The sequence below is a fragment of the Colossoma macropomum genome, unplaced genomic scaffold (assembly GCF_904425465.1).
Source record: "Colossoma macropomum unplaced genomic scaffold, Colossoma_macropomum, whole genome shotgun sequence".
In the NCBI taxonomy this organism is placed as follows: Eukaryota; Metazoa; Chordata; class Actinopteri; order Characiformes; family Serrasalmidae; genus Colossoma; species Colossoma macropomum.
Window position 1 is genome coordinate 4,076,754 of NW_023494798.1, and position 25,258 is coordinate 4,102,011.

General features: G+C 39.7%; 1 protein-coding gene across 1 annotated transcript; it reads left to right on the plus strand.

The window, feature by feature from the left end:
* Positions 1-1,076: 1,076 nt before the first annotated feature.
* Positions 1,077-13,542, plus strand: LOC118817759 (vomeronasal type-2 receptor 1-like). The gene is made up of 10 exons (XM_036584665.1): positions 1,077-1,186; positions 1,782-2,073; positions 2,264-3,094; positions 3,608-3,835; positions 4,145-4,268; positions 4,386-4,579; positions 10,674-11,468; positions 11,562-11,792; positions 12,220-12,343; positions 12,644-13,542. Exons 1-10 carry the CDS (start codon positions 1,077-1,079, stop codon positions 13,540-13,542), a joined length of 3,828 nt encoding a protein of 1,275 aa, XP_036440558.1.
* Positions 13,543-25,258: the final 11,716 nt, after the last annotated feature.

Here is a 25,258-nt window from a genome sequence, read left to right on the forward strand (position 1 = left end):
AATATATATATATATATATATATATATATATATATAAATAACTTTACAGGAGAAGGTAAAAACATACTCTACTTTTAATGCAAGTCAATGGAACCAGACATTTTTCCAAATAGTTTTATCTCATTTCTTTTGGTCCATTCATCATGCAATATACACACAATACAAAGGACTATGGGTATTTTCAAATTATGTCAAAAGCTGAAAAATGACAAAAATGGAGGTGCAAGGTTTTGTTCTGACAGCAGCGATATATATATATATATATATATATATATATATATATATATATTTTTTTTTTAACTCTGTCTCGTATTATCAGGCATTATCATATTAATTATCATATGTCATGTTATCAGCCATTATTAGATAGAGGTGGCCACATAAAAATGTACCATCATGATACACAGTTTCACGATACACATTAATTTATTTACTTATTTTACGGATGTATGGAATTTTTCACATTCTTGCCTGAACTAAATCCAACTAACCAGACCTAATTATATTCTCTACGTAATGAAACATACAGCTGGTTAGTGTTCAGTGTTCTTTACGTTCTGATAATACCCACATATTGCAACATAATGTGACAATTTATCATGATACTAATACACATCATAACATTGTCGACCCCTAGGTCTACACATTAAAATTATAGCAGAAAAACAAAGTAAACTAGCAAACTCCACTAAATATGACCATGATAATGAATGGATTTTACAGTTACAAAAATAACATACACAACTTGGAAGTGCAAAATGGAAAAACAAAAAACAAAAGCGGAACAATGCCATCATCTCCTCAGAGGCCCACATGACCCCATCTGCTGTATAAAACAACAGTCACCCCCATGTTTACCACAAACCAGGGAAGAAGACAGGTGTGTGAGAGAGGCTGAAGAGCAAGACAGGAAGACATTCTGAAGTTGAGAGAGAAAGATGTGCACTGTTTCATATCTGTATCTGTGCGTGATTTGGAGTTCTTCAGCCTCCCTCTCCCGTTCTGCATCCCCGACCCCAGGCTCAGGCTCGGGGTCAGGCTCCTGCCAGCTGCGGGGGCACTTCAAACTTAATGGAATGTACCAGGATGGAGACCTGATTCTGGGGGGCCTGTTTGAGGTCCACTTTCTCACTGTGTTCCCAGAGCTTAGCTTCACCAGTGAACCGGAACAGCCCTATTGTGAACAGTGAGTGGCCACTGAATGGGCTCAACAGAGGAGTGCTACTGTGCTCCAAATAAACGACAGAGAGATGGTTCAAAAGAAGAACAGTAAACTGTTAATTTATTCATAGGAAAAACAAATGATCATGATTATAGGCATGTACTTGCGATTTGCAATTGTTTGACTACTTCTGTAATGACAGAAGTAATTTACAGTGCACTGTCCTACGTTTACTTTAAGGTATATAATGTATATATCACTGTTGTCAGAAAAAAACCCTTGTATTTCCATTTTTTTACGTTTTTCAGTTTTTGACATAATTCGAAAATGTCTGTTGCCCTTTACATTGTGTGTAAATTTCATGATGAATGGACTAAACAAAATGACCCAAAATGACTTGGAAAATACAAGGTTTTCTTCTAACAACAGCGATATACTGTGCTTGCTATATGGTAGGTCAAAGCATAATGCAACTCTGAAAAGCATGTAGTAGCTCTGGTTGCCGAAGATAAAACATTTAACAGCACAATTGTATTATGCAATTTAGTGAATGTGCCCATTGTTACTTGTGTATCGTTACTTGTTTCGCTCAGTCTCCTTCTCTCTGATTGTGCTTCAGGTTTGACATGGCAAGTTTCCAGCAGGCACAGACCATGGCTTTTGCTATTGATGAGATCAACAGAAATCCCAAACTACTGCCCAATATCACTCTAGGCTACCACATGTACGATAACTGCGTGAAGCTTGCGGTTGCATTCCGGGCAGCTATGGCCCTGCTCAGTGGGACAGATGAAGCTGCTTCCAGTGTGGACTGCACTGGTTCTCCCCCAGTGATTGGGATAGTGGGGGACCCGGGATCCACACACTCTATCGCTATCTCTAGTGTGCTGGGGTTGTTTCGAGTACCCATGGTACAGATTCAGAGAAAGTTTGGTTTGCTATTCATGTGTAGGAAATTGAGAACTGTGGACTTTTGTGAGAACAGAATATTGTAATTATTAGCAAATCATTTTCCTCCATGCCATTTTATATGCTTGTTCTGTCATGTTGTCTTCCATTCTCTCACTGTATTAACTCTCCTTCTCTCTCTCCCTCCATCAGGTTAGCTACTTCGCCACCTGCTCCTGTCTCAGTGACCGGCGTCAGTACCCCTCCTTCTTCAGGACCATTCCCAGTGACGCCTTCCAAGTGTATGCCATTGTCCAGATCCTGAAGCGATTCGGCTGGACCTGGGTGGGCCTGGTCTACAGTGACGATGACTATGGTATCCATGCTGCCCACGCCTTCCACCAGGACGTGCAGGGGCAGCTCAGTGGCTGTGTAGCTTACTCTGAAATGCTGCCACGAGACAACAACCGCAAGGACGTGGGGCGTATTGTCGAAGCGATTAAAGCCTCCACAGCAAGGGTAGTGGTGGTCATCTCCACTGAGGCTTATCTGTTGCCACTCATGGATGAAGTGGCTCTTAGGAACGTAACTGGCAGGCAGTGGATTGCCAGCGAGGCCTGGGCCACCTCACCAGTCTTCCTCACCCCACGTCTGCTGCCATACCTTGGTGGCACACTTGGTATCGCCATCCGCCGTGGGGAGATCCAGGGACTACGGGACTTCCTGCTTCGCCTTCAACCAGACAGGCATCCAAAAAACAACATGGTACGGAACTTCTGGGAGGAAATGTTTGGATGTACATTTGATTCTGGAGGTATACAGGCTGATGGAGAAGGGGAGAAAAAAGTGTGCACAGGAGAAGAAAACCTCAGAAACACAGACACAGCATACACAGATATATCTGAGCTAAGGGCTTCCTATAATGTGTATAAGGCTGTTTATGCTCTGGCGCATGCCCTGCATGACTTGACGACATGCGAAGACGGAAAAGGGCCTTTCAGTGGACATATCTGTGCCAGCTTAGGCAACATACAGCCCTGGCAGGTGAGACAGTTATGTATAGTTTTTTATCAGGGCTCCCTAAACATTTTTGTGGTGGGCCAGGGCCATAAATTCAAAGCTATATATAATTAAAGAAGTTAAAGAAGGTAGGTATCAAATTTTTAAAAATGTATTTTAATAAATGTTATATAGTAAATGCTTAAAAAAATACAATTTTGAAAAACAAATAAAAGCAGATCCATGGCCACCCTTGTTCTACCTCTGTATTTACCAATATAGGGAAAGCTTATTATTCAATATATTTAAAAGCTACTGTTGTCCCAGCATTTACACTACCCTTATGTCAGTCTCCCTATCACAGATTAAGTCCAACTGCAATGTTTATAATGAAAGATTCTTAACAGAATAGGATCTTTTTTTAATCTTTAAATTGTTTTAATAGTGCGCCCCTAGGTGACCATTCTTGTACAATGACATGAGTTCATAATGTATTTACAACATTCATGTCAACCACACATGTCTAACACCTGTCCTCTCTGATTGTCTCTTGTGCAGGTTGTCGATTACCTACAGAAAGTGAACTTCACTACTGGCTTTGGAGACCATGTATCATTTGACAAAGATGGTAATGCTCTGGCTATCTACGATGTCATGAACTGGCAGCCAAACCCAGAAGGGTCAATCAAGGTCCATACGGTCGGCATGGTGGATGAGGCCGCACAAGCAGATTATGTCCTCACACTAGATGAGGATGCACTGTTCTGGAACTTCGATTCACACAAAGTAAATCACTTTTCAGCATGAAACTGCATTCCAAATTTAGGTGCAGAGCATATACTGGAGCAGGGCATGTGCCAGTATATGCTCTGCACTTCCAAAGCAGCCTTGTATCTGTATGTTAGAATGCACTTGTATTAACACTGGTAATTTTCACTTTTTATTTACATTATTTTCTTAGTGATTTTTTTCAACCTTTAAGCAAACACTGAAAGCACTTGGCAAACTCTCTTTGCACATAGCACAGACAATAAATATTGCAGTGGCAATACTTTGTTTTACGAAACCTATTAACCTATTCTTCCCTCTCTTCAGGTGCCCAGGTCGGTGTGCAGTGAAATCTGCCCCCCTGGCACCAGAAGAGCCAGAAGGAAAGGCCTGCCCATCTGCTGTTTTGATTGTCTGCCCTGTGCAGATGGAGAAATCAGCAACGTAACAGGTGAACCTGTGCTCCTTGATAGCAAAAGTATACAGCATAGTATTGGTAGTAAATTTGCACTCACCAAACCCAGATGGGTCAATGAAGGTCTTCTCTCGGCCTCTCTTTCTTTCTCAGATTCTACTGAGTGTACAGCATGCCCTGAGGAGTTCTGGTCCAGCCCAGAGAAGGACCGCTGTATCCCTAAAGAGGTGGAGTTCCTGTCCTACGAGGAACCGCTTGGTATATCCTTGACAACGGCCTCCCTTTTCGGCTCCTGCTTCTGTGCAGGGGTTCTGGGCATATTTGTACGTCACCAACACACCCCTGTTGTTCGGGCCAACAACTCAGAGTTAAGCTTTCTGCTGCTACTGTCACTCAAATTGTGCTTCATGTGTGCACTTCTGTTCATTGGCCAGCCACAGCTATGGACATGCCAGCTGAGGCATGTGGCATTTGGCATCAGCTTCGTTCTGAGTGTCTCCAGCATCCTGGTCAAGACCATGGTGGTGGTGGCTGTATTTAAGTCGTCCCGGCCAGGAGGCCAAAGTGCCATGAAGTGGTTTGGAGTGGCCCAGCAGAGAGGGACAGTGTTGGTCCTCACAGCCTTCCAGGTGGCCATATGTACAGCCTGGCTGGCTACAGCATCTCCCACACCCTATAAAAACACTCGCTACGTCAGCTCTAAGATAGTATATGAGTGCGCTGTGGGTTCGGTGGTATGGTTTGCAACTCTGTTGGGCTACATTGGTCTGCTGGCTGCTATGAGCTTCTTGCTGGCATTTTTGGCAAGGAACCTTCCAGATAACTTCAATGAGGCCAAATTCATCACCTTCAGCATGCTAATCTTTTGCGCTGTGTGGATCACTTTCGTTCCTGCATACATCAGCTCCCCAGGGAAGTATTCAGTGGCTATAGAGGTTTTTGCTATTTTGGCCTCTAGTTTTGGCCTGCTGGTGGCAATATTTGCCCCGAAGTGCTACATCATCCTCTTGCGTCCTGAAAGGAACACCAAACAAGCCATCATGGGTCGAGCAACACAAAAGAAATAGCTATAGAGTATTTATTATAAAATAGTTGTATATGTGCACAAAATCTTGTGTAAAGATATATTCACCTCTTTGTCTCAGACATTTTGTAAATATAGTCCTTCTGTTCCGAGTAAAATAAAGCCTAGTTTGCAAAGTGTCTATTATTTTATTTATTTGATCTGTTATCAGCTTGAAATTGTTGTTCTAAGGTGCTGATTTCATCCAAACTATATACAATAAATTTAAATCTCTCACGAAATTTGACCTGACATGAAGAAGTACTTAAAGCATATATAATGAATCACATATAAATACAAAGAGACACCATTGCACCATAAACTAATCTCATATACTATGACTGAATTGCATGTACACAGCTATTTAGAGATGAGGCAGCATTGTAAGAAGCTCTTGCAAGAAATTCGTTAATTTACCATAGGCTTGTTTTCCAGAAAACCTGTTACATTTTGAGAGAAATGAATATAAATGGCATACTTGACAATAGTTTAATTTTTCAGGTCTAGACACATGACAGCAGGATACAAATATGTAAGAATTTTAATAGATTGTCGATTTTACAATATAAGCTACCACCACACAGGAAAAATATAAAGAAATAGTGTTTTGCAAAGTGGCTTAGAACTGCATATAAAATGTACAGACCAGATTTCACTAAATCAAGTTTAGCACATATAATCAATTAATGCATGTTAGAAAAGCAAAAAGGGGGAAGAGAGTATATTACCCAGCTTTTAAAGGTGGGTTATCAAAATATACAGGGGCTGATCTAAACAAAAGTGTCCCACCGCAATTCTTTTTCCCTGAGAAATCAATTTTATGTCAAGATGGCATGCTCTCTAGACCACTAAAATGTTCAGACCAAGCTCTATAAAGAGGCACATGGGCTTATGTCATTTTACAAGAATACTTCCAGCTTGCCAAGGTATGTGCTCACTGCACGTCACAAGAATTTCCCTTTGCTTTCCTCGGCATGGACCCTCCAGGGCTTCATTTGTAAATGATGAGGTCCGGGAATAGTAAGTACTGATGGACGAAGTTTAATGTGAGGTTTCCACATAATACTGGATCTTACTACTAACAAGCGTGTCATCGAGGCTCTTAAGCACCAAACATTCTTTTTCACAAGATTTTCCTCAGAACTAAACAGCTTCTAATGCACGAATACTTAATAAACAGAGACAGTGGCTTTGCACCTTAGTAAGTTCTTTTGAGAGACAAACACTCGCAGCAGCTGTGTGCGCTCAAATGAACCTGATGGAACCCTAATCTTAATAGAGATTCCTAGGAGAAATAGCACTGGACAAAAAGAAATATGAGATACATCTGGCTCACATAAAAATAATAACAATTGCTCACATTATCAAAATTGAGAGGGCTCTTAGTCTCATGGGAATTGGTTCCTGTGTTTTGTTCAGACGCAGATACACATGAGTGTTATTATCTTTGAATATAAGTACTTAAATAAGTGTGACTTTCAAGATGTCTCCTAAAACTCAAGATAAACACATGACATTACAGGAATATTTTGCCAATCTTTTGAGAAATCTCCCTTCCTGTCTCCTTTCCCATACGGAAAAAAATATATGAACATATATTTTTTTATATTTGAAATATGTGTCAAATACATTGTAGTCCATCAAAATACATTCCAAACATTAAAATGCATTTCAGAATATACTGCCTTAACCAAGTACATAATTTACACATAGAAACATATCATACAAAAATAAATGTACATAAATGTTTATCAAATACATTTGAAAATGTATGAAAATAGCCAAAATACTTGTTTAATGCTGTTTACTGTTTAGAATACCTTCTGATATGAATTTGTATTCCAGTATCTTAATTTTAAGTATTAGTAAATGAACATAACATGGCAAAGGCAAGTGTTGTAGGTGACTTGTTTATTTAAAATACATTTTGTGTGAGCGCAGTCTTACCACATACGTACAACAGTAAATGCAGTACCTTTCATTTTATTTATGTAGATATAGCTATATCTGTAACCTTTATTGAAACTACATGAAACTGAAAAACTACAAAAAACAAATATAACTAAATACATTTAAAATGTATTTAACAAATTGCACAGTTATGACGATTCACTCTTACTGAAGTGCAGAACGCAAAAGGCTTTCTGCTCAGGGGTTGTCATCTCCTCGCAGACTGAAGGGAGCCTTCCAGTGACAGTCAGAAACTCTCTTTCAATTGGTATGTGATTGGTTCCTAGGCGCCTCATGGTTGTAAAAATATGGCACTTTGAAATCGGATGAATCTTTTTGAATCACCCTGTATATTTGGAATATATATGTTTTTTTTTCCATATGGGTTGTCTTTACATCTGTTCTCGTTGTCTAGAAGAAACTACAGAGATATTCAGGAGTGATAAATAGTGTCAGTGTTGTTTTTATTACTGTTTCTGTCACTGCACATCACCAAACAGGAGTTGAAGGTGAAAGTGCAAGGCGCCAGTGATACACTTGCTACTTTTTTGATGCATTTGTGCATACAGTGTTACATACAGTACTGTGCAGTACTGGGACCACACTTCATTTGTTTAATTTCCAGTCAAAATGGGCTTTAAGTACAAGTTACTCGTTTGTCATTCATTTTTGGCCGACTCTCTCCTGAGGCTCACATTCAGGTGTGACATTTTGTGAATGTACCACCTGCACCATTGAGCCAAGTATGCTGTTTTGCCTGTTTCCTGTGAATACCTTTATTACAGTCTTAGGTTCTCCTAGGTTTTGGTTTTTGCCTGCTCCAAGATGTGGTCTATGCATGATGGAACTCTTTTCAAGAAATTCATCAAATACCCTAAATGAATAAGAATTAGATTAATTAGACATGGCTTATCTGACGTATGATTAAATTCTTGCCTTTGGTTTTGTTTTTTTTAATTTATTTATTAATTGAATATTATTATTTGTTTTCTTTTGTAGCACTTGCGTTGTTCATTGTATAATTTATATACAGTGGTGTTGATTTATGTTAGGTTTTATTCTTTTTGTTATACGCTCATTTCTATGCAAGCATTGATCTGGACTTTATCAAAAGTATCAGTCAAAAGTTTGAATGCATCTATTCATGAACAGATTTTCCTTATTTTTACTTTTTCTATATTGAAGAATGACAGGAGGGCACCAAAAAATTTAAATGACTCATGCAGAATTATTCAATGATCAAAAAGTATTACATAAACAAATAAACAACACAAAAAATATGTCTAAAATTATAATTTTTTATTATTTATCTTAATTTTTCCCTCACATTTAATCATTTGACACTGCCCATGCATTTTCATTTAATTGAAAGGTGTTGTTGGCGTGAAGTCAGCAAGCCATCGGCAGACAAGCTTCTTAATATGTTAATCTTCTTATTTTGATTAAAGTTAGTATATAAGTGTTGGCTTCTGTGCAATGAGAATGTGCTAAAAAGATTCTCAAGATGATTTGATCAGTTAAACTTTGGATGGTTGTGATAACTGTAATCTGACCTGTGGGGTCACACAAAACTAGGTCTGCAAAGCAGGTCTGTTTCTGAAAACCACTCCTGGCTTGCTAGCTGGCTAATTTTTGCTCAATTGAACCAGTGAAAAAAAACATTTCACGAATGTTAATACAGCCTTGATAACAGTATTTTACAACAGCTATGTTCAGTGTTTCATAAGGGTATGTACATGATACATTAACTAATATGTTAACATGTGCAGTGTACAGGAACTCTAAGTAGGAAAATACTGGTTTAGCTGGGTTATGCTGTACAATTTATAAGAAAGTCTCTTTATCTCACAGATTGCTCAATAATAAGACAAGACCATGCATACCATGATTTCTTGTCAGCTCTTCTTTGCATGTATCAAAAACAGGAAAAATTGTTCAAGACAAATCATAAATGAAGACATTTACTTACAACTCTGGAAAAACAGAGTGATTAACACTGATGTCATCTGTGATCACTGATTTGGTTTAATTGTCCTTCTTTTCCCAGTGGTTTAAGATCAAGGAGCACTATCACTGCAAAAACATACATATGTATAAATGTTTGTGTTCTGAAAGTAATGTAAATCATACATTCAACTAATTATCTGTATAAATGTGGACATGTGGAAATTATACTTATACACAAGCATAAAGGCCCGAGCCTTATGAAAAACAACAGCTTCATAACTGAAATGTTTCATATGTTCAGTCACTCCTGTATAAAGGTTGCCACATTAAATAAGTTGTTATTGTAAACCAGAAAATTACTCTTTATCCACCAGGACTTCCCTCAATTACCACAAATGATTTTTGCTCTGGGCAAATTTACCTCTACTAAAGAGGGTCCTCCTCTTTCTCCCTGCACATGTGAGTCCTTGCACTCCTCTTCCTTTCACTCACTCTGTCTCTCTTCTTCTTCATCAGGTGATGGCTGTAGATGCATGGCTGTGGACACTGGGACTCCTGGCTGGGCTGTTTTGGGTACGCTCTCTTGGACTCTATTGTACTCTGCAGAGCAGGTCTGTTTCTGAAAGCTTGTATAAAGAGGGAGATGTGATTATTGGGGGTCTGTTTCCTGTTCATCTTGAACCTCCTGAGCCCGACCACGCATTCACACAAAGAGTACAGGCAGGCCACTGTCGAGGGTGAGTACAGTGCAACTTTCTTAACAGGAAGTAAAAAAAAATTATAAAAGTACTGGAAATGGAAGACTTTATACAGACATATATTTAACAAAGGACATTCTGAAATGATATGCCTCTGTGGGCATTTTGGATAAACTGATTCCAGCATGTCACAAAAATTCATGTTTAATTTAGAGTGAGATTAAAGCAGCTTTTCCTAACCTTTAATGTTCCGCCAAACATCTTCCTTTCGGTCTTAGTGTTGAACTGCGCTCGTACCGCTGGCTGCAGACAATGATCTTTACTGTGGAAGAAATCAACCGGGATCCAGCCCTGTTGCCCAACCTTACACTAGGTTTTCTTGCTGCAGACACCTGCCTTGCTGATGGCAGTGCTCTAAGTGCTGCGCTGTCACTAGTATCAGGGCGGGAAGAAGCAGTGTCTGGAGAAGAGTGTGCCAGGGCTCCCAAAGTGCCTGTCATTATTGGTGACGCCCGTTCGTCTGCCTCTATAGTGGTGGCTGATACATTGGGCATTTTTGACATTCCACTGGTAAATGGGAAATAATGCATATTTTCACCATTTTACTACAATGTTAATGTTTATGTGATGATTTGTGGATTTTTCCTTTTCTCATTTACCTTTTTTGCTCACTTTCTGTTTTCTGTTTGTATAGATCTTTTATTTCTCAAGAAGCAAAACACAAAAACACTGATTGAAACTGTAGTTTCTCTGCTCTTGTTCCCCTGTGCTCTATGTCTCCAGGTTAGTTACTTTGCATCCTGTGCATGTCTCAGTGACCACACCAGGTACCCCACCTTCTTGCGCACAGTTCCAAGTAATGCTTTTCAGGCAAAAGCCATGGCTCGCCTGTTGCGAATGATGGGATGGTCCTGGGTGGGGATTGTCTACGGAGATGACGCCTACGGGGAAAGTGGCATGCAGCTGCTGCTGAAGGAACTGGAAGGCTCAGGTGTGTGCGTGGACTACATTGAGGCAATCCCCAAATCCTATGCACTGAGCCGAATCAGGCGAATTGTAGAGAGGATACAGAGCTCAAAGGCCCGGGTGGTTGTGACCTTTTCCATCAGCCCAGATACAGAGGTCTTGCTGAGGGAAGTGGTGAGGCAGAATGTGACAGACAGGCAGTGGATTGCCACAACAGCCTGGAGCACATCGAGCTATTACACCACATGGAGTGGCATCACCTTAGCAGGCACCATTGGCTTAGCCCTTCGGAGCGCTGATATCCAAGGACTGAGCTCCTATCTAAACCAGCTGAGCCCAGAGAAGCACCCAAAGGAGCCGTTGGTACAGAGAGTTTGGGAGGAGGTGTTTGGGTGCAAATTTGGAGATGAAAATCAGTCGGAACCTCTGAAACCACAGTGCACGGGCTTAGAGAAGGTGGAAGTACTGGCTGAATCTGATGTCAATTACAATGTGTATAAGGCTGTGTATGCTATTGCACATGCTATTCAGAACATGCTGGACTGTCAGCCTGGAAAAGGGCCATTTGAGAACGGAGAATGTCCCGAGATCAAACCAATACAACCTAAACAGGTAAAAAAAAAAAACTTGAACAGATATATACTTAAAAATGGCCTTAAGCCTGGTTTTTAGCTTTTAGTATATAACAATATATTTCACTGGCAGCTTCTGCATTACTTAAAGGCAGTTGAGTTCACAACACCAGTCGGTGAACAGGTCAATTTTGACAATAATGGGGATCCATCTGCCTCATATGACATCATTAACTGGCACATAGGATCTGAAGGAAAGATGGAGTTTGTTAAAGTGGGGTACTTTGATGCAGCAAGAGGACCAGAGCAAGACTTGCAGTTGGACCTGAAAAATATAGTCTGGGGAGGAGGCTGGGGTGACAAGGTAAGAATGTGGTGGCTGGTTCTGTGTTATGCATTTAAAGATAAGATAAAATGGCACAAAAAGAGACTAGAACGTCTGCTCATATTTTTTGAAAAGTATTTAGTATTTATCCAGTTACATTTTCTCTAAGAGATAAGCAAAGGTGTGCTATGGTTCAATCAGGGTGGGGGCAACATATCAGCAATCAAAAAAAGCGTATGTATTTAACTGGTAGCTGCAGAATCTATTTATCATCTCTGTGATAGGAAATAGACAGCATCCCAATGTAAAATGCTCACTGAATGTGTGGCGATCTCATCCTGCATTCTCTGGCTCTAACACTTTAAGATCTAGAACCCAGTCTTTCTTTTTTCTCATAACATTTAGTTGACACTTCCATTGTCATTAACAGTTTATCAAAGTGGAGACTTGTCTATCTGTTATTCAGGTACCGGTGTCTGTGTGCAGTGAGAGCTGTCCCCCAGGCACCAGAAAGGCTCTGCAAAAAGGAAAGCCAATCTGCTGCTATGACTGTATACCATGTGCAAAAGGGGAGATCAGTAATGCTACTGGTACGGTATAACCATGCTTTATACAGTATATCTTTACTGCTTAATGCCAAAAATTGTAAGTTTAACTGATATTATTCCCTCTCTAAATATGATATTCACTTTTTTGTTTTACCTTTTAGTGTACATTTGTGTCCAGCTGAGACTTTACTATGCAGAGATAAACAGTATTTAAACAAATCATTTTTAGTTAACACTGTTTACAAAGAAAGGGAATGTGAAAAACAATTAGTGTCTCCTGCCACATGTAAAACAGTTGTCTCTCCCATTAATGAAATCCATTCTTTTTACTGTGTTCCACAGACTCCTCAGAGTGCACCAAGTGTCCAGAACGGTTGTGGCCCAACACTGACCAGACAGTGTGCGTCCCAATGTTAGTTGAATTCCTCTCCTTTCAAGATAACATGGGCATCATCCTCTCTGTGCTGTCTGTTGCAGGGGCAGCACTTACCGGGACTGTCCTTGCTGCTTTCTTCCGTTTTCGAGATACGCCTCTGGTCCGTGCCAATAATTCAGAGCTGAGCTTCCTACTGCTGCTGTCACTCAAACTCTGCTTCCTGTGTGCACTGGCTTTCATTGGCCGGCCGGCGCCTTGGTCCTGCATGCTGCGCCATACGCTGTTTGGGATTAGTTTTGTGGTGTGCCTGGCCTGTGTTCTCAGTAAGACAGTGGTGGTCCTGGTTGCCTTCAGGGCGACTCTGCCTGGCTCAAACATAATGAGATACTTTAACCCTGTTCAACAGAGGGCAGGTATTTTCTTCTGTACACTGGTACAAGTGGGGATTTGCGTGCTGTGGGTGACACTTGCACCACCTTTACCTACAGAAAATGCAGGAGGTGAGCTTGGAGCTCGAGTGGTGCTGCTCTGTGCAGTGGGCTCAATGGCAGCATTCTCCCTGGTTCTGGGCTACATTGGTCTGCTGGCCGCTATCTGTTTCCTGCTGGCCTTCTTTGCCCGGAAGCTTCCAGACAATTTCAACGAGGCCAAATTCATCACCTTCAGCATGCTGATCTTCTGTGCAGTGTGGATCGCCTTTGTGCCAGCATACGTCAGCTCTCCAGGGAAGTATACTGTGGCTGTGGAGATCTTTGCCATCCTGGCCTCCAGTTATGGCCTTTTAGTGTGTATATTTGCCCCGAAGTGTTACATTATTCTGCTCAGACCAGAGAGGAATACAAAAAAGAACATGATGGCCAAATAGGTGAACAAAATGAAAGATTTTGGCAGGAGAGTTGCAATGTGATCCATTTTATATCTCCTGACTATCACAAACTTTAATCTATACAAGAAAAAGGTTCACTAAGACTAAGGTTTCCTGTAGCTAGCTTTAGTTTCTTTAGTACTATTCTGCGCAATGATTTAAAATACCACCTGCAAATACTTTGCAAAGTGACCATGAGATTAAAATATTACATCATAATCAACAAAAAGGTTCATATAAAGATGTTTTGTGTCTCATAATTTTATCCTTTATTTTTAATGATCTTTGCCATAATGCAAATAAATATTTTAATTTAAACTTACCCCATTCCCTTAGACAGACTTATTTCATACAAACTTATTTCATACACAAAAAAAAGACCAGAAAAAGCAGGACGAGCACATGTCTGCAAAATCCTCGTGAGGTGTGTTATGACAGATGACCACACTTCATGATGTGACAAGGCAGCCCCTCGCTAGGTTGGCATGGAATGACCCACATGCCAACTCTAAAAGATGCTGAGGAAGTAGTTCATGTTTTGATAAATTCTAGATTAGACTACTGTAACACTGACTGACTGGTTACACTACTCTCTCTCCATGTAAGTGGCAACTATTTCTGAATATGCATTTTCGCCTGCTCCGATAGCCTCTGTCACCCATGAAATCCTGGTGGCTCCAGTACCTCCAGCACTCCATGTGATGCTGACACAGCACCAGAATCCTCCTTGCTGCACCAAAACCAACAGTATCAACTGATGTCCCAAGGGGAGCCATTCCCCCTCTGCTCATCCTGCACCCTATACCTTTTGCTAATGTCTTGTGCAGACTAAGCAATATTAAGTAGCTACAAGTGCCTACAGTACCCACCTAAAATCTATGAGAGATTCTAAATACACGAGTAAGCTTTTCTGGATTGCTGAAAGTTGCCAAAATGTTAATCAAATGACATTTTAATGATTTTACGCTGCTTGATTGTAACTATATTTTGTAATCTGACTTGTGAGTCTAACTTCTTTCTAAACAGTCAAGTTAGCTGGATTCTGGAAATATTAGCAGCTGTTCTACAAGTATTTACAGGAAGGTTACTGTTGAGCATAAGCACAACTTTTAATATGCAGTTCAGAGGTACTCCAGGATTGGAACTCTGGTCTTGCCTTTCAAAGATGCAATGTAAATGCACTGGTGAAGTGCACATAGCGCTCACTTATTATTCAAGTACTATTTGGAATATAATAGCAAGGGCTGAGCTGTTCTTAGGCTATGGAAATGCAATAAAAGTTCAGATCCACCAGTGGGTCCTGGTCATTTAAGGGATTTATCTGGTGGTCTCTATTTTCTCTGTGGAATAAGGAACACTATTATTAAATGATAATAATAAAGGATTATGTATAACTCATACATTTATGTTTATGTCACAAAGTTAAAAATCTATATATGTTTTAACACAAAATTCTTCTCCATAATATAGCCTGTATTGGTGCTGGGCATTGTATGTTGGGACACCCCCTTCCTCTTTTTACTCTCTTAAATCTCCTCCCCTTCCCCTGCCTCCTACTTTTGCCTCATATGTGGAGGTAGGTATCAGATTGTATATATATATATATATATATATATATATATATATATATATATATATATATATATATATATTGACACATTCCTGGGCTCATTATCAGCAAATATACCATATCTTATTTTGCTCATGGTACATTTTAAAGTAAATTATGTTATATTCTCTTAAGCACTAAGGTTATGCTAACGTGATGTCATTACTGTTTGAGACTGTCTTGTCTGTAAACAAAGCCAAGTAATTTTTATCATTAATCAGCTGTTGCTTTTACATTATAATTATCGTAAGTTATATTGTTATCTTTGATACAAGCTTTGTTGCCCCTTTGACTTTTGTCTCCCATGAGGAGATGAGGATAGGAGAGAAGACGTTGGGGGCCTGCTAACCAGTACTAAAGGGCTGTATTATTTCTGCTATCAGAATAAAATACTCATTAAACACAACACAGAGTTTCTTTGTCCATTGGTGGTAGTGGTAGCAACTACCAATGTTGTGTTTAGAACACTATAAAAATGTGACTGATGAATTAAACAGGCATAAAATAGCAATAAAATAAAATCTTGATTCATCAGTTTCATATTAGCAGGATTAGAACCAACTAAGATAATAAGCAAACAAAAACTACAAATTTTAGAAAAATCTAATTATTTACTACAATACAACAGTAAATAAATTAACATCAAATAAAACAATTGCAATAAAAATGTGAGATACAATAAAATACAAATAAAAAAAGAAATAATAATGAGAAAAGAATAGGTTAAATTCAACTTAAACAGATACAGGCTGCCTAAAGGTGGTTAGTAACTAAAAGTTTTAAATGATTAAGGCAAAAAAGTAACACTTTGCTCATTTATTTTCATTTACTCAATTTTTCACACTCAATTTGCTCATTTACTTTAGATCTATAAGAAGTTCTCCAAATTACTCCAAAGGATTTTTGCTTGGGACAAATTTACCGCTACTAAATAGGATCCTCCTGTTTCACTGCATATGTGAGGCCAGGCACTGTTTTTCCTTTGCCTCACTCTATCGCTCTCACGTTCTCGTCAAGTGATGGCTGTGGGCGCTAGTGCTTCTTGCTGGGCCCGTCTATGTCACTCTCTGGGACTCACCTGTACTCTGCAGAGCCAGGCTGTCTCTGGGATCCGGGATCTGGGATCTCTGGGATGTATAAAGAGGGAGATGTGATTACTGGGGCTATGTTTATTGTTCACACTGAAGCCCCTGAACCTGACCACACATTCACTCAAAAAGTACAGGCAGGCTGCTGTTGAAGATGAGTGTGACTTTCCTCAAATCCGCAAAAATGTTTCTTGTAAATGAGACAGCAAAAGGATTTCATCTAGAAATATATTTGAGAAAAGGACTGAGAAATTTTAGATTGGCACTATTCCAACAGATTCCAAACTCCAACATACCACAAAAACACACTTCTGTTCCTGTTGGATTCTCGCTTCTTTTATCATCTTTTTAATCACTTCTTTAACCAGTTGGCTGTACTAAACTTTCTCCAACCTTCAATATTCTTGTAAACATTTCTCCATCTGTTATAGTGCTGAACTGCACTCATACCAATGGCTTCAGGCCATGATTTCCACTGTGGAGGAAATCAACTGGGCTGCATGGCTGCTGACACCTGCCTGACTAAGGGCAGCACCCCAAACGCTGTGCTGTCGCTAGTTACGGGGCATGATGAGGCAATGCCTCGAGAATAGTGTACCGGGGCTCTCAATGTGGCAGTCATTATTGGTGATGCTCGCTCATTTGCTTCTATAGTGGTGGCTATTACACTGGGTGTTTTGGTATCCCCATGGTAAGGTTTCTGCTACAATGCTAACGCTGTTCAGTGATTTTTTTGTCCATTTAATTTTTTTCATTCATTTCTTCTCTGTACAGATAATTAATTCCAGAAGGGAATTCTGACTGAAATTATGCGATTTCAAGGTTTCTGCTATCTTTTTCTCTCTATCCAAACCATAAGAGGTTCCCAATCTTCTTATGCATCGTCCCCAGCAATGCCTTCCAAACTAAGGCCATAGCCCAGGAAAGTAACCTTCAACTGTTGCAGACTAAACTGGATGGTTCAGGCGTGTGTGTGGACTGCATGGATGTTATCTCCAAATCCCATGCACAAAGCAGGCTCAGGCGAACTGTAGAGAGAATCCAGATCTCCAAGGCTCAAGTGGTAGTGATCTTTGCCATCAGTTACTGCCATTAAAGGCAGTAAAATTCACAACATCATTGGGAGAGCTTATCCATTTTAACACTCATTCGACATCATTAACTGGCACTTCAGAGGGAAAAGTGGAATTCATTAAAGCGGAGTTTGGGTGGTACTGCTCTCTATGGTGGATTTAGTGGCAGCAGTCTCCCTGGTGCTGGCTGCCATCTGTTTCCTGCTGGCCTTGTTCGCCCAGAAGACCAAATTCATTATAGATGATAGTAGACTTAAAGTGTGATAGCAGACTTCAGGAGGAGCCCTCCAACCCTGCCAGCACTCACCATCCTGAACAGAACTGTGATGGCAGTGGAGTCCTGCAAGTTCCTGGGCATAACAATCACCAGGGACCTGAGATGGGACAGCAACATCAGCTCCATCATCAAGAGAGCCCAGCAGAGGATGAACTTCCTGTGTCAGTTGAGGACAGCTGTAGCTCACCCACCAAGCATGACCTCCACAGACTGCAGCGCGTCATCAGGTCTGCAGAGAGGACAACTGGCATTAAGCTGCCCACATTGCTGGAATTGCATGCCTCCAGAACCAGGAAGCGTGCAGAGAAAATCTCCGCTGACTCAGCGGCGCTTCAGCCAAATAATGATCAGGACAATCAGGCTACTGGAAGCTTCTTCCCACAAGTCATCACTCTCTTGAACAGTTAATTATTCCACACGCACAATATTTCGACTTCTAAACCGGACTTCTAAAGATACTGGTATATAGTATCACACTCAACATTCCATCCTCTGAAACTACCAAAGACCAGTGTTTCTTCTAGCATCTTACCTGCCTTATTACTTCACTTATCCCTTTCTTTGCCACTATACACCCTTTAACTGCTGCTGCACTCAGCACTTTAATATAAGACAAACACTTTGCACAATGTAAGGTTTACAGGTATGACTGGGTGTGTGTGTGTGTGTGTGTGAGTGAGTGATGGTAGGAGTACACGTTTTATTTTACTTTATTTTATTTACTACATGTAAATGTTTTTCAGATACTGTGCACTGTGAGCTCCTGTAACCAAAACCAATTTCTTTGTATGTGTAAGCACATCTGGCAAATAAACTTTGATTCTGATTCTGATTCATCACCTTCAGCATGCTGATCTTCCGTGCATCTTTTGTCCCCTGTGGATGTGGAGGTTTTTGCCATCCTAGCCTCCAGTAATGGCCTTCTACTATGTATCTTTGCCCCAAAGTGTTACATAATCCTGTTCAGAACAGAGAGGAATACAAAAAAGAATATGCCAAATAGGTGAACCAAATGAAAGACTTTTGGAAGATTTTACACAAGGGACTTGTATGTAGGCACAAACCAAAAGCATGACAGAGTTACAGTATAGATCCTCCTCTAACATGACTTCTGACTGTCATACTTTTATTCACACAAGAAGAAAGTCCACTAACACCAAGGTTTCCTGTCCATATACTATTCTGCACAATGATTTACAATATCAAGAGATTACCAGTAAAAATGTACGGCAAGCAACTTCATCTTTTTATGATTTATCCCATAATAAATAACAAGGGAATTGGGAATTGAATGACTTTTTTACAGTTACAAATCTTTTTTTAAACTCACTCTGTCTGATCAATGTACAAATACAATCCCCTCAGACGACAGAGGAATTCAAGAACAATAACATTTTAGCAAATCACTGTGTGAAAGTTGATTCTCTTGTCTCATTAGTCTTGGCTAACACAGACTAAACACCTCCACACTCAATTAAACAATAACATCAAAAATTAGCTGCAGGTCTGTATGTATGAGGCAGATATGTAGGGGGAGGGAGAAAAAAGCAAGAACTAAGAGTTAGTAGTACAGAGAGACAGAGAGAAATAGAGAAAGAAACAGGAGAGAAAGTAAGGGAACAGGAGAGATAATCTGAAGGAGGAACAAACAGGGTAAAGGCAAAGCCAGTTTTCTTGTCTTTGCTTAGTTTTTCTCCCCTACAAAAATCAGTCTGTGCTCTTGTTCAAGCTATTAAAGTAAAACTGTCACGTGAAATAAAATTTAATGTGCACAAGTGAATGGTCTTGCATTGCCAGGTCTACCACTGCCATCTGCAGGACTACCCCAGATATCACAGGTACTGGGTTTGTAATTCATTCCCTGATTAGTAGAGGACAGAAAGGGGAAGAGAGGCAGAAAGACAGACTGAGAGAGAGACAGCTAGGGCCACAGGGAGATAAAGAGGATTTGCGGGAGGATATTTCTCACTGTGTATGGCCTGAAATCCACAGTAATCCAAATGAAACAGCAGGCTGAAACATTGGAGAGCAAGCCTAGTAATAGATCTGGTTCATTATATTTATTAAAAAACATAAAAAAGCATACAGTAGTTAGGCCTGGGCGATGTCTATAATATTGTCTTGTTGAAGAATTCGCACTATCAATTCTCAGTCTTACAATTACAAATATTTCATACAAGAAACAGAAACGAAAAGTGAGAAAAACAAAGAGACCCCACAAAACCAACAATGCCATTATCGACACAGAGGCCTCGATGACCTCACCTGCTGTGTAAAACAATAGCCCAGTGCCCTTTAAGCTGTGTGGCCTAGTTCGAAACTTCACCATATCATAGTTCATTTGCATAAAGTTGAGAAAATGTCAACTCTGCCGCCTTGTTACTTGACGCTTGTCACGAAATCTCAGCTACAAATCTCGTGCTGCCATAGGAAATGACTGGCGCCTGGCGTTTTGTTGCCTGCTAGTGTGAATATACAGTTAGAACAAGACACAGACACCTTTCTTGATAAAAATGATGAATGGATGTTCTTTGAAACCAGGAAACTGGCAGAAACAGTTAAAAAATATCTGCCATAAAATAAAATCTCTATGAATAAAATGTAAAGCTTATACAACTACAACCCCATCTGCAAAAAAGTTGGGACACTGTGCAAAATGTAAATAAAAACAAAATGCAATGATGTGCAAATCATTTTAACCGTATATTTTATTGAAAATAGTACAAAGACAACACATCAAATGTTGAAAGTGAGACATGTTTTTGTTTTTTAAAAAATATTTGCCCATATTGAATTTGATGCCAGCAACACATTCCAAAAAAGTTGGGACCGGGGCAAATAAAGGCTGGTAAAATGTGTAATGCTAAAAAAAACACCTGGTGGTTAATTGCCAACAGGTCAGTAACATGATTGGGTATAAAAAAGCATCCCAGAGAGGCTGAGTCTTTCAAGTAAAGATGAGGAGTTCACCACTCTGTGAAAGACAGCACAATCAAATAGTGCAACAATTCAAGAATAACATTTCCCAATGTAAAATAGCAAAGAACTTCTGCTTTTCATCATCTACGGAACATAACATCATTAAAAGATTCAGAGAATCTGTAGAAATCTCTGTATGCAAGGGACAAGGCCATAAACCGGTATTTGCTGGCCGTGATCTTTGGGCCCTCAGGTGGCACTGCATTAAAAAAGACATCATTCTGTAAAGGAAATTACTGTAGGGCTCAGAAACACTTCTGAAAACCACTGTCTGTTAAAACAGTTTGTCGCAGCCTCCACAAATGCAAGTTAAAACTCTAAAATGCAAAGAAGAAACCATATATAAACAGGATCCAGAAATGCTGCCACCTTCTCTGGGCCCAAGCTCATTTAAAATGGACTGAGGTGAAGTGGAAAAGTGTCCTGTGGTCTGACAAATCAACATTTGAAATTCTTTTTGGAAATCAAGGACACTGTGTCTTCCGGGCTAAAGACCACTCGGCTTGTTATCAGTGTACAGTCCAAAAGCCAGTATTCATGATGGTATAGGGGTGCCTTAGTGCACATGGCATGGATGACATGCACATCTGTGAAGGCACCATTAATGCTGAACGATATATACATGTTTTGGCAACAACTGCTGCCATCCACACGACATCTTTTTCAGGGAAGGCCTTGATTATTTCAAAAAGACAATGTCAAAAACCACATTCTGCATGTATTACAACAGCACTGCTCTGTATTACAAGAGTCCGAGTGCTAAACTAGCCTGCCTGCAGTCCAGATCTGTCACCCACCGAAATATTTGGTGCATTATGAAATTAAAAATACAACAAAAGAGACCCCGAACTGTTAAGCAGCTGAAATCCTGTTTCAAACAAGAATGGGAAAACATTTCACTTTCACAACTACAGCAGTGTCTCCTCAGTTCCCAAACGCTTACAGAGTGTTGTTAAAAGAAGAGGTGATGAAACACAGTGGTAAACATGACCAACTTTTTGGGAACGTGTTGTTGGCATCAAATTCAAAATGGGCATGTATTTTTCAAAAAACAATAAAATTTCTCAGTTTCAACATTAAAAATGTTGTCTTCGTAGTATTTTCTTTTAAAAATATGGTTTACATGATTTGCATATCATTGCATTCTATTTTTATTTACATCCTGCACAGCATCCCAACTATTTTGGAAATAGGGTTGTATATAGAGCAGTTCCTTAACGCAAACCCAGTTTGGCCTATGTAGGTTGGCCCTCTCTCTTCTTTAGCCTGTGAATCTTGATTCATCAGCTTCATATTAGCAGGATTAGATACTTTGACAGATTGACAGATTGAGTTTATGGAGATTTGGGCTGAGCTAGTCATAAGTACAAAGTCGCAATCAAAGTTGCACAGTCAGCTGTCGCATCTAGCATGTAAATTACATACATAGACACAGATAATTAATGTAGAAAAAATTTATGATTTAAATGTATCAAATGTAATTAATATTGCCTATTACACCATTTCATCAAAGGTAAAACATATTACAAACTTTACTGTAACATTACTGTAACTTTACTCTGTACCACGTTACCACTAACACTGGAGATAACAATGCAGGGATGTAATTATAGCCTGCAGAAGCAAAATGGTGGCAGTGAATTTCACTGAGGCCAAATTATTGCTGCTCATGAATGAAGTAACTCTTAGGAACATGACTGCCAGGCAGTGGTTTACCAGTGAGGCCTTGGGTATCTCATATGCTGCTGTTCAACAGGGAGGTGGTGTTCTCAAAAACAGGTGATTTATGTCCCAAAAGGTAAAAAAAGGACACAAATACATGCAGACCCGGAGCACACTAGTTGCCAACTTGTTACGGCCCCAGACCGAATTCCAGAAGAACAATATGTGGTCGACAACTTATGTAATGTTCGCTAAGCTTTCAAGACTCATCCAAAAGTGTAACGAGTTTGTAATACTGTGTTCTGTTTAACCCAGAATACAGTGTTACAAACTTCACCAAATACAAGGGAACTAGCAGGAAGCAGTAGTCAGCTCAGAGAAAGCCACAGGCTAACACCAGCGTCTTGGGAAGTGGTTTGGTGCAGCACGTTTTGCCAGGTAGAATTTATTCTAATACCTCTTACCAGCTCTCAGAAGTAAAATGTTGACTGCACATCATCACATTTCTGTATCTTGCTTGCAATGCAACATCTGGATATTTCAGGACTGAATTGCCTGCAACAACTAATGTTCAGTGACACCCCTCACTTTCACTGTTAGCATTGTTTTTATGCACAGTCCATAATTATCAGGGACTGCTAAACAAACTTAAAAAGCTCTTTCTCAGTATCTGTGTCTTGCTCTGCACGCTCACATGTAAACACTTCCCTTGGGAAGAGGTGATACCTGTGTGTGTCTAAAACATTGGGGCACTGTACAGTGGAAGTTGTATGTATTCTTGTATGATAAATATTTGGATTGTACAGTATTGAACAGAGATGTAACATCTCTTTAATTGTGGTTAATTTAAGTTTCATTTCATCACAGAAACTGTCAGTGATTCACCAAGTGAACATTACATAGAGAAAACGTAACACACAAATTCATAAAGCATAAAAATATGCACACTTAAATTTAATACCACTTAGAAACTCTCTCTTAAATTATTTATGTGTTTCATGCATGATTACTAGTGACCTAATGAGAACTGGAAGAATAAAAAATGCAGACGGAGCCACGTCTCGTTTCATTACTGATGAGGAAGTCTTCTCCATTAGAAATTTCTTCTTGTATTCATCTAAAGTAATATAACATTTCAGGGCAAAAATCTTCCTTCAGTACAGGTTCAGGGAAACACTATCAATAGACAAGTATGAGATGCTGTAGCCTACGATAACTAACATGCTCAAACAACCTCTTCAACTAATTATTTTTACTAATTACTAAACTAATTAGTTTCAAAAATATCATTGGCTTTTCAAGAAAATGTATACTTATGGTGGTGAGTAGTGTAATTCTGCATGGTTGTAATACGTGTCTAACATGTGGACCTAACTTATCTCCAAACAGCCATTTAAGTTAGCTGTGTTGTGAAAAAAAAACAATGGAAAACCATCAGCAGCTGTTTAAAGATTAAGGGTTACTGTTGACCAAAAACACATCCTAGTTTACTAGATGGTTAAGTTCTGTTCCTATGAACCAGTGAAAAAGCATCTTGCATATATTAATAAAACTTACACAATGTCAACAGTATTTCTTCTATAAGGTATACAAAATATATGTAAAGTCTTCTAAATATGCAGTGCATTCAAAGACACACTGTAAATGCAACAATTAACATTGATGCCATCATGATTCTTTAATTTGGCTTAATTGTCCTATTTTCCTGTGGGATAAGATCTTTCAGGATAACAACTCCCCCATCCATAGGGCATGAGGGGTCACTGAATGGTTTGAAAATGATGTACATGAATGGCCTTAATAGCCAAACTGAACACCTACACCACTCTTCCAGCACAGTTCCAGACACATACAGAATCTACAGGCAAGGCTTACTGAAGTTGTTCTGGCAGCCTGTGATGGCTCAACACCATTCCAAACACTTTATGATGGTTTGTCTTTCAATTTGTCGTATACATATATTCTATAGGGAGATTCACTCGAAAGAGGCCCCGAATATTCTGTAATAACCCTCGCTAGGACGAAACAAGCTGAACTTCCGTTTGCAACTTCCGGGTACATACCCCTGTACCCCTTCACTCATTCACTCAACTTCTCAGCAGGATGGTGGTGTACAGTATTGAGCAGTGCAAGGTATGTAGCGTATTTTTTTGCTTCAGTCTGCTTCATCCTAATGGGAGTTACAAAAGAATATTCGGGGCCTCTTTTGAGTGAATGTCCCTGTATACACATAAAGAAACAAAGACCACGGCCCCAAGAACACAACAGCATTAATCTGTTGTTTATGTTCACTAACCCTTGTTTGACGTTAGAGCATATTAAATAACACTTTATTTAGTTGTTTTTTTGTGGGCCAGAAAATTGCTCTAGATCCACCAGGAGTTTCCCAATTACCACAAATGCTTTTCGCTCGCGGCAAAATTACCTCTATTAAACAGAGTCCTCCTCTCTCTCTGTGCATATGTGAGGTCCTGCTTTCCTCTTCTTTTCACTCCCTCTGTCTCTCTCTCTCTCTCCCTCTCTTTTCAGGTAATGGCTGTGGATGCATGGCTGTGGGCACTGGGACTCTTGGCTGGGCCCTGTCTGGGTGCACTCTCTGGGACTCTCATGTACTCTTCAGAGTGGGTCCATCTCAGGGAGCCTGTATAAGGAGGGAGATGTGATTCTTGGAGGTCTGTTTCCCATTCACAGTATAGCTCCTGCACCCGATTATGTATTCATTCAAAGACAAACAGGTCGTTGTCAAAGGTGAGTACAGTATGACTTCTCTTAAGGCAAAATATGTGTAAGAGTCAAAAATGTGTATTTAAATATTTTATCTTATGGGAAATTGTACAGTTTTGCAATTGTGGAGAATAATGGATTCTAACATGTCACAAAAAATGTGTGAGATTTTCCTTTTTTTCCTCTTTTGTTCCACTTTTATTTGCTGAGTTTACCCAAGTTTTCCCCTGACCATAAACACTACTACAAACATCTCAATCTCTGTCTCAGTGTTGATCTACGCTCATATCACTGGCTTCAGACC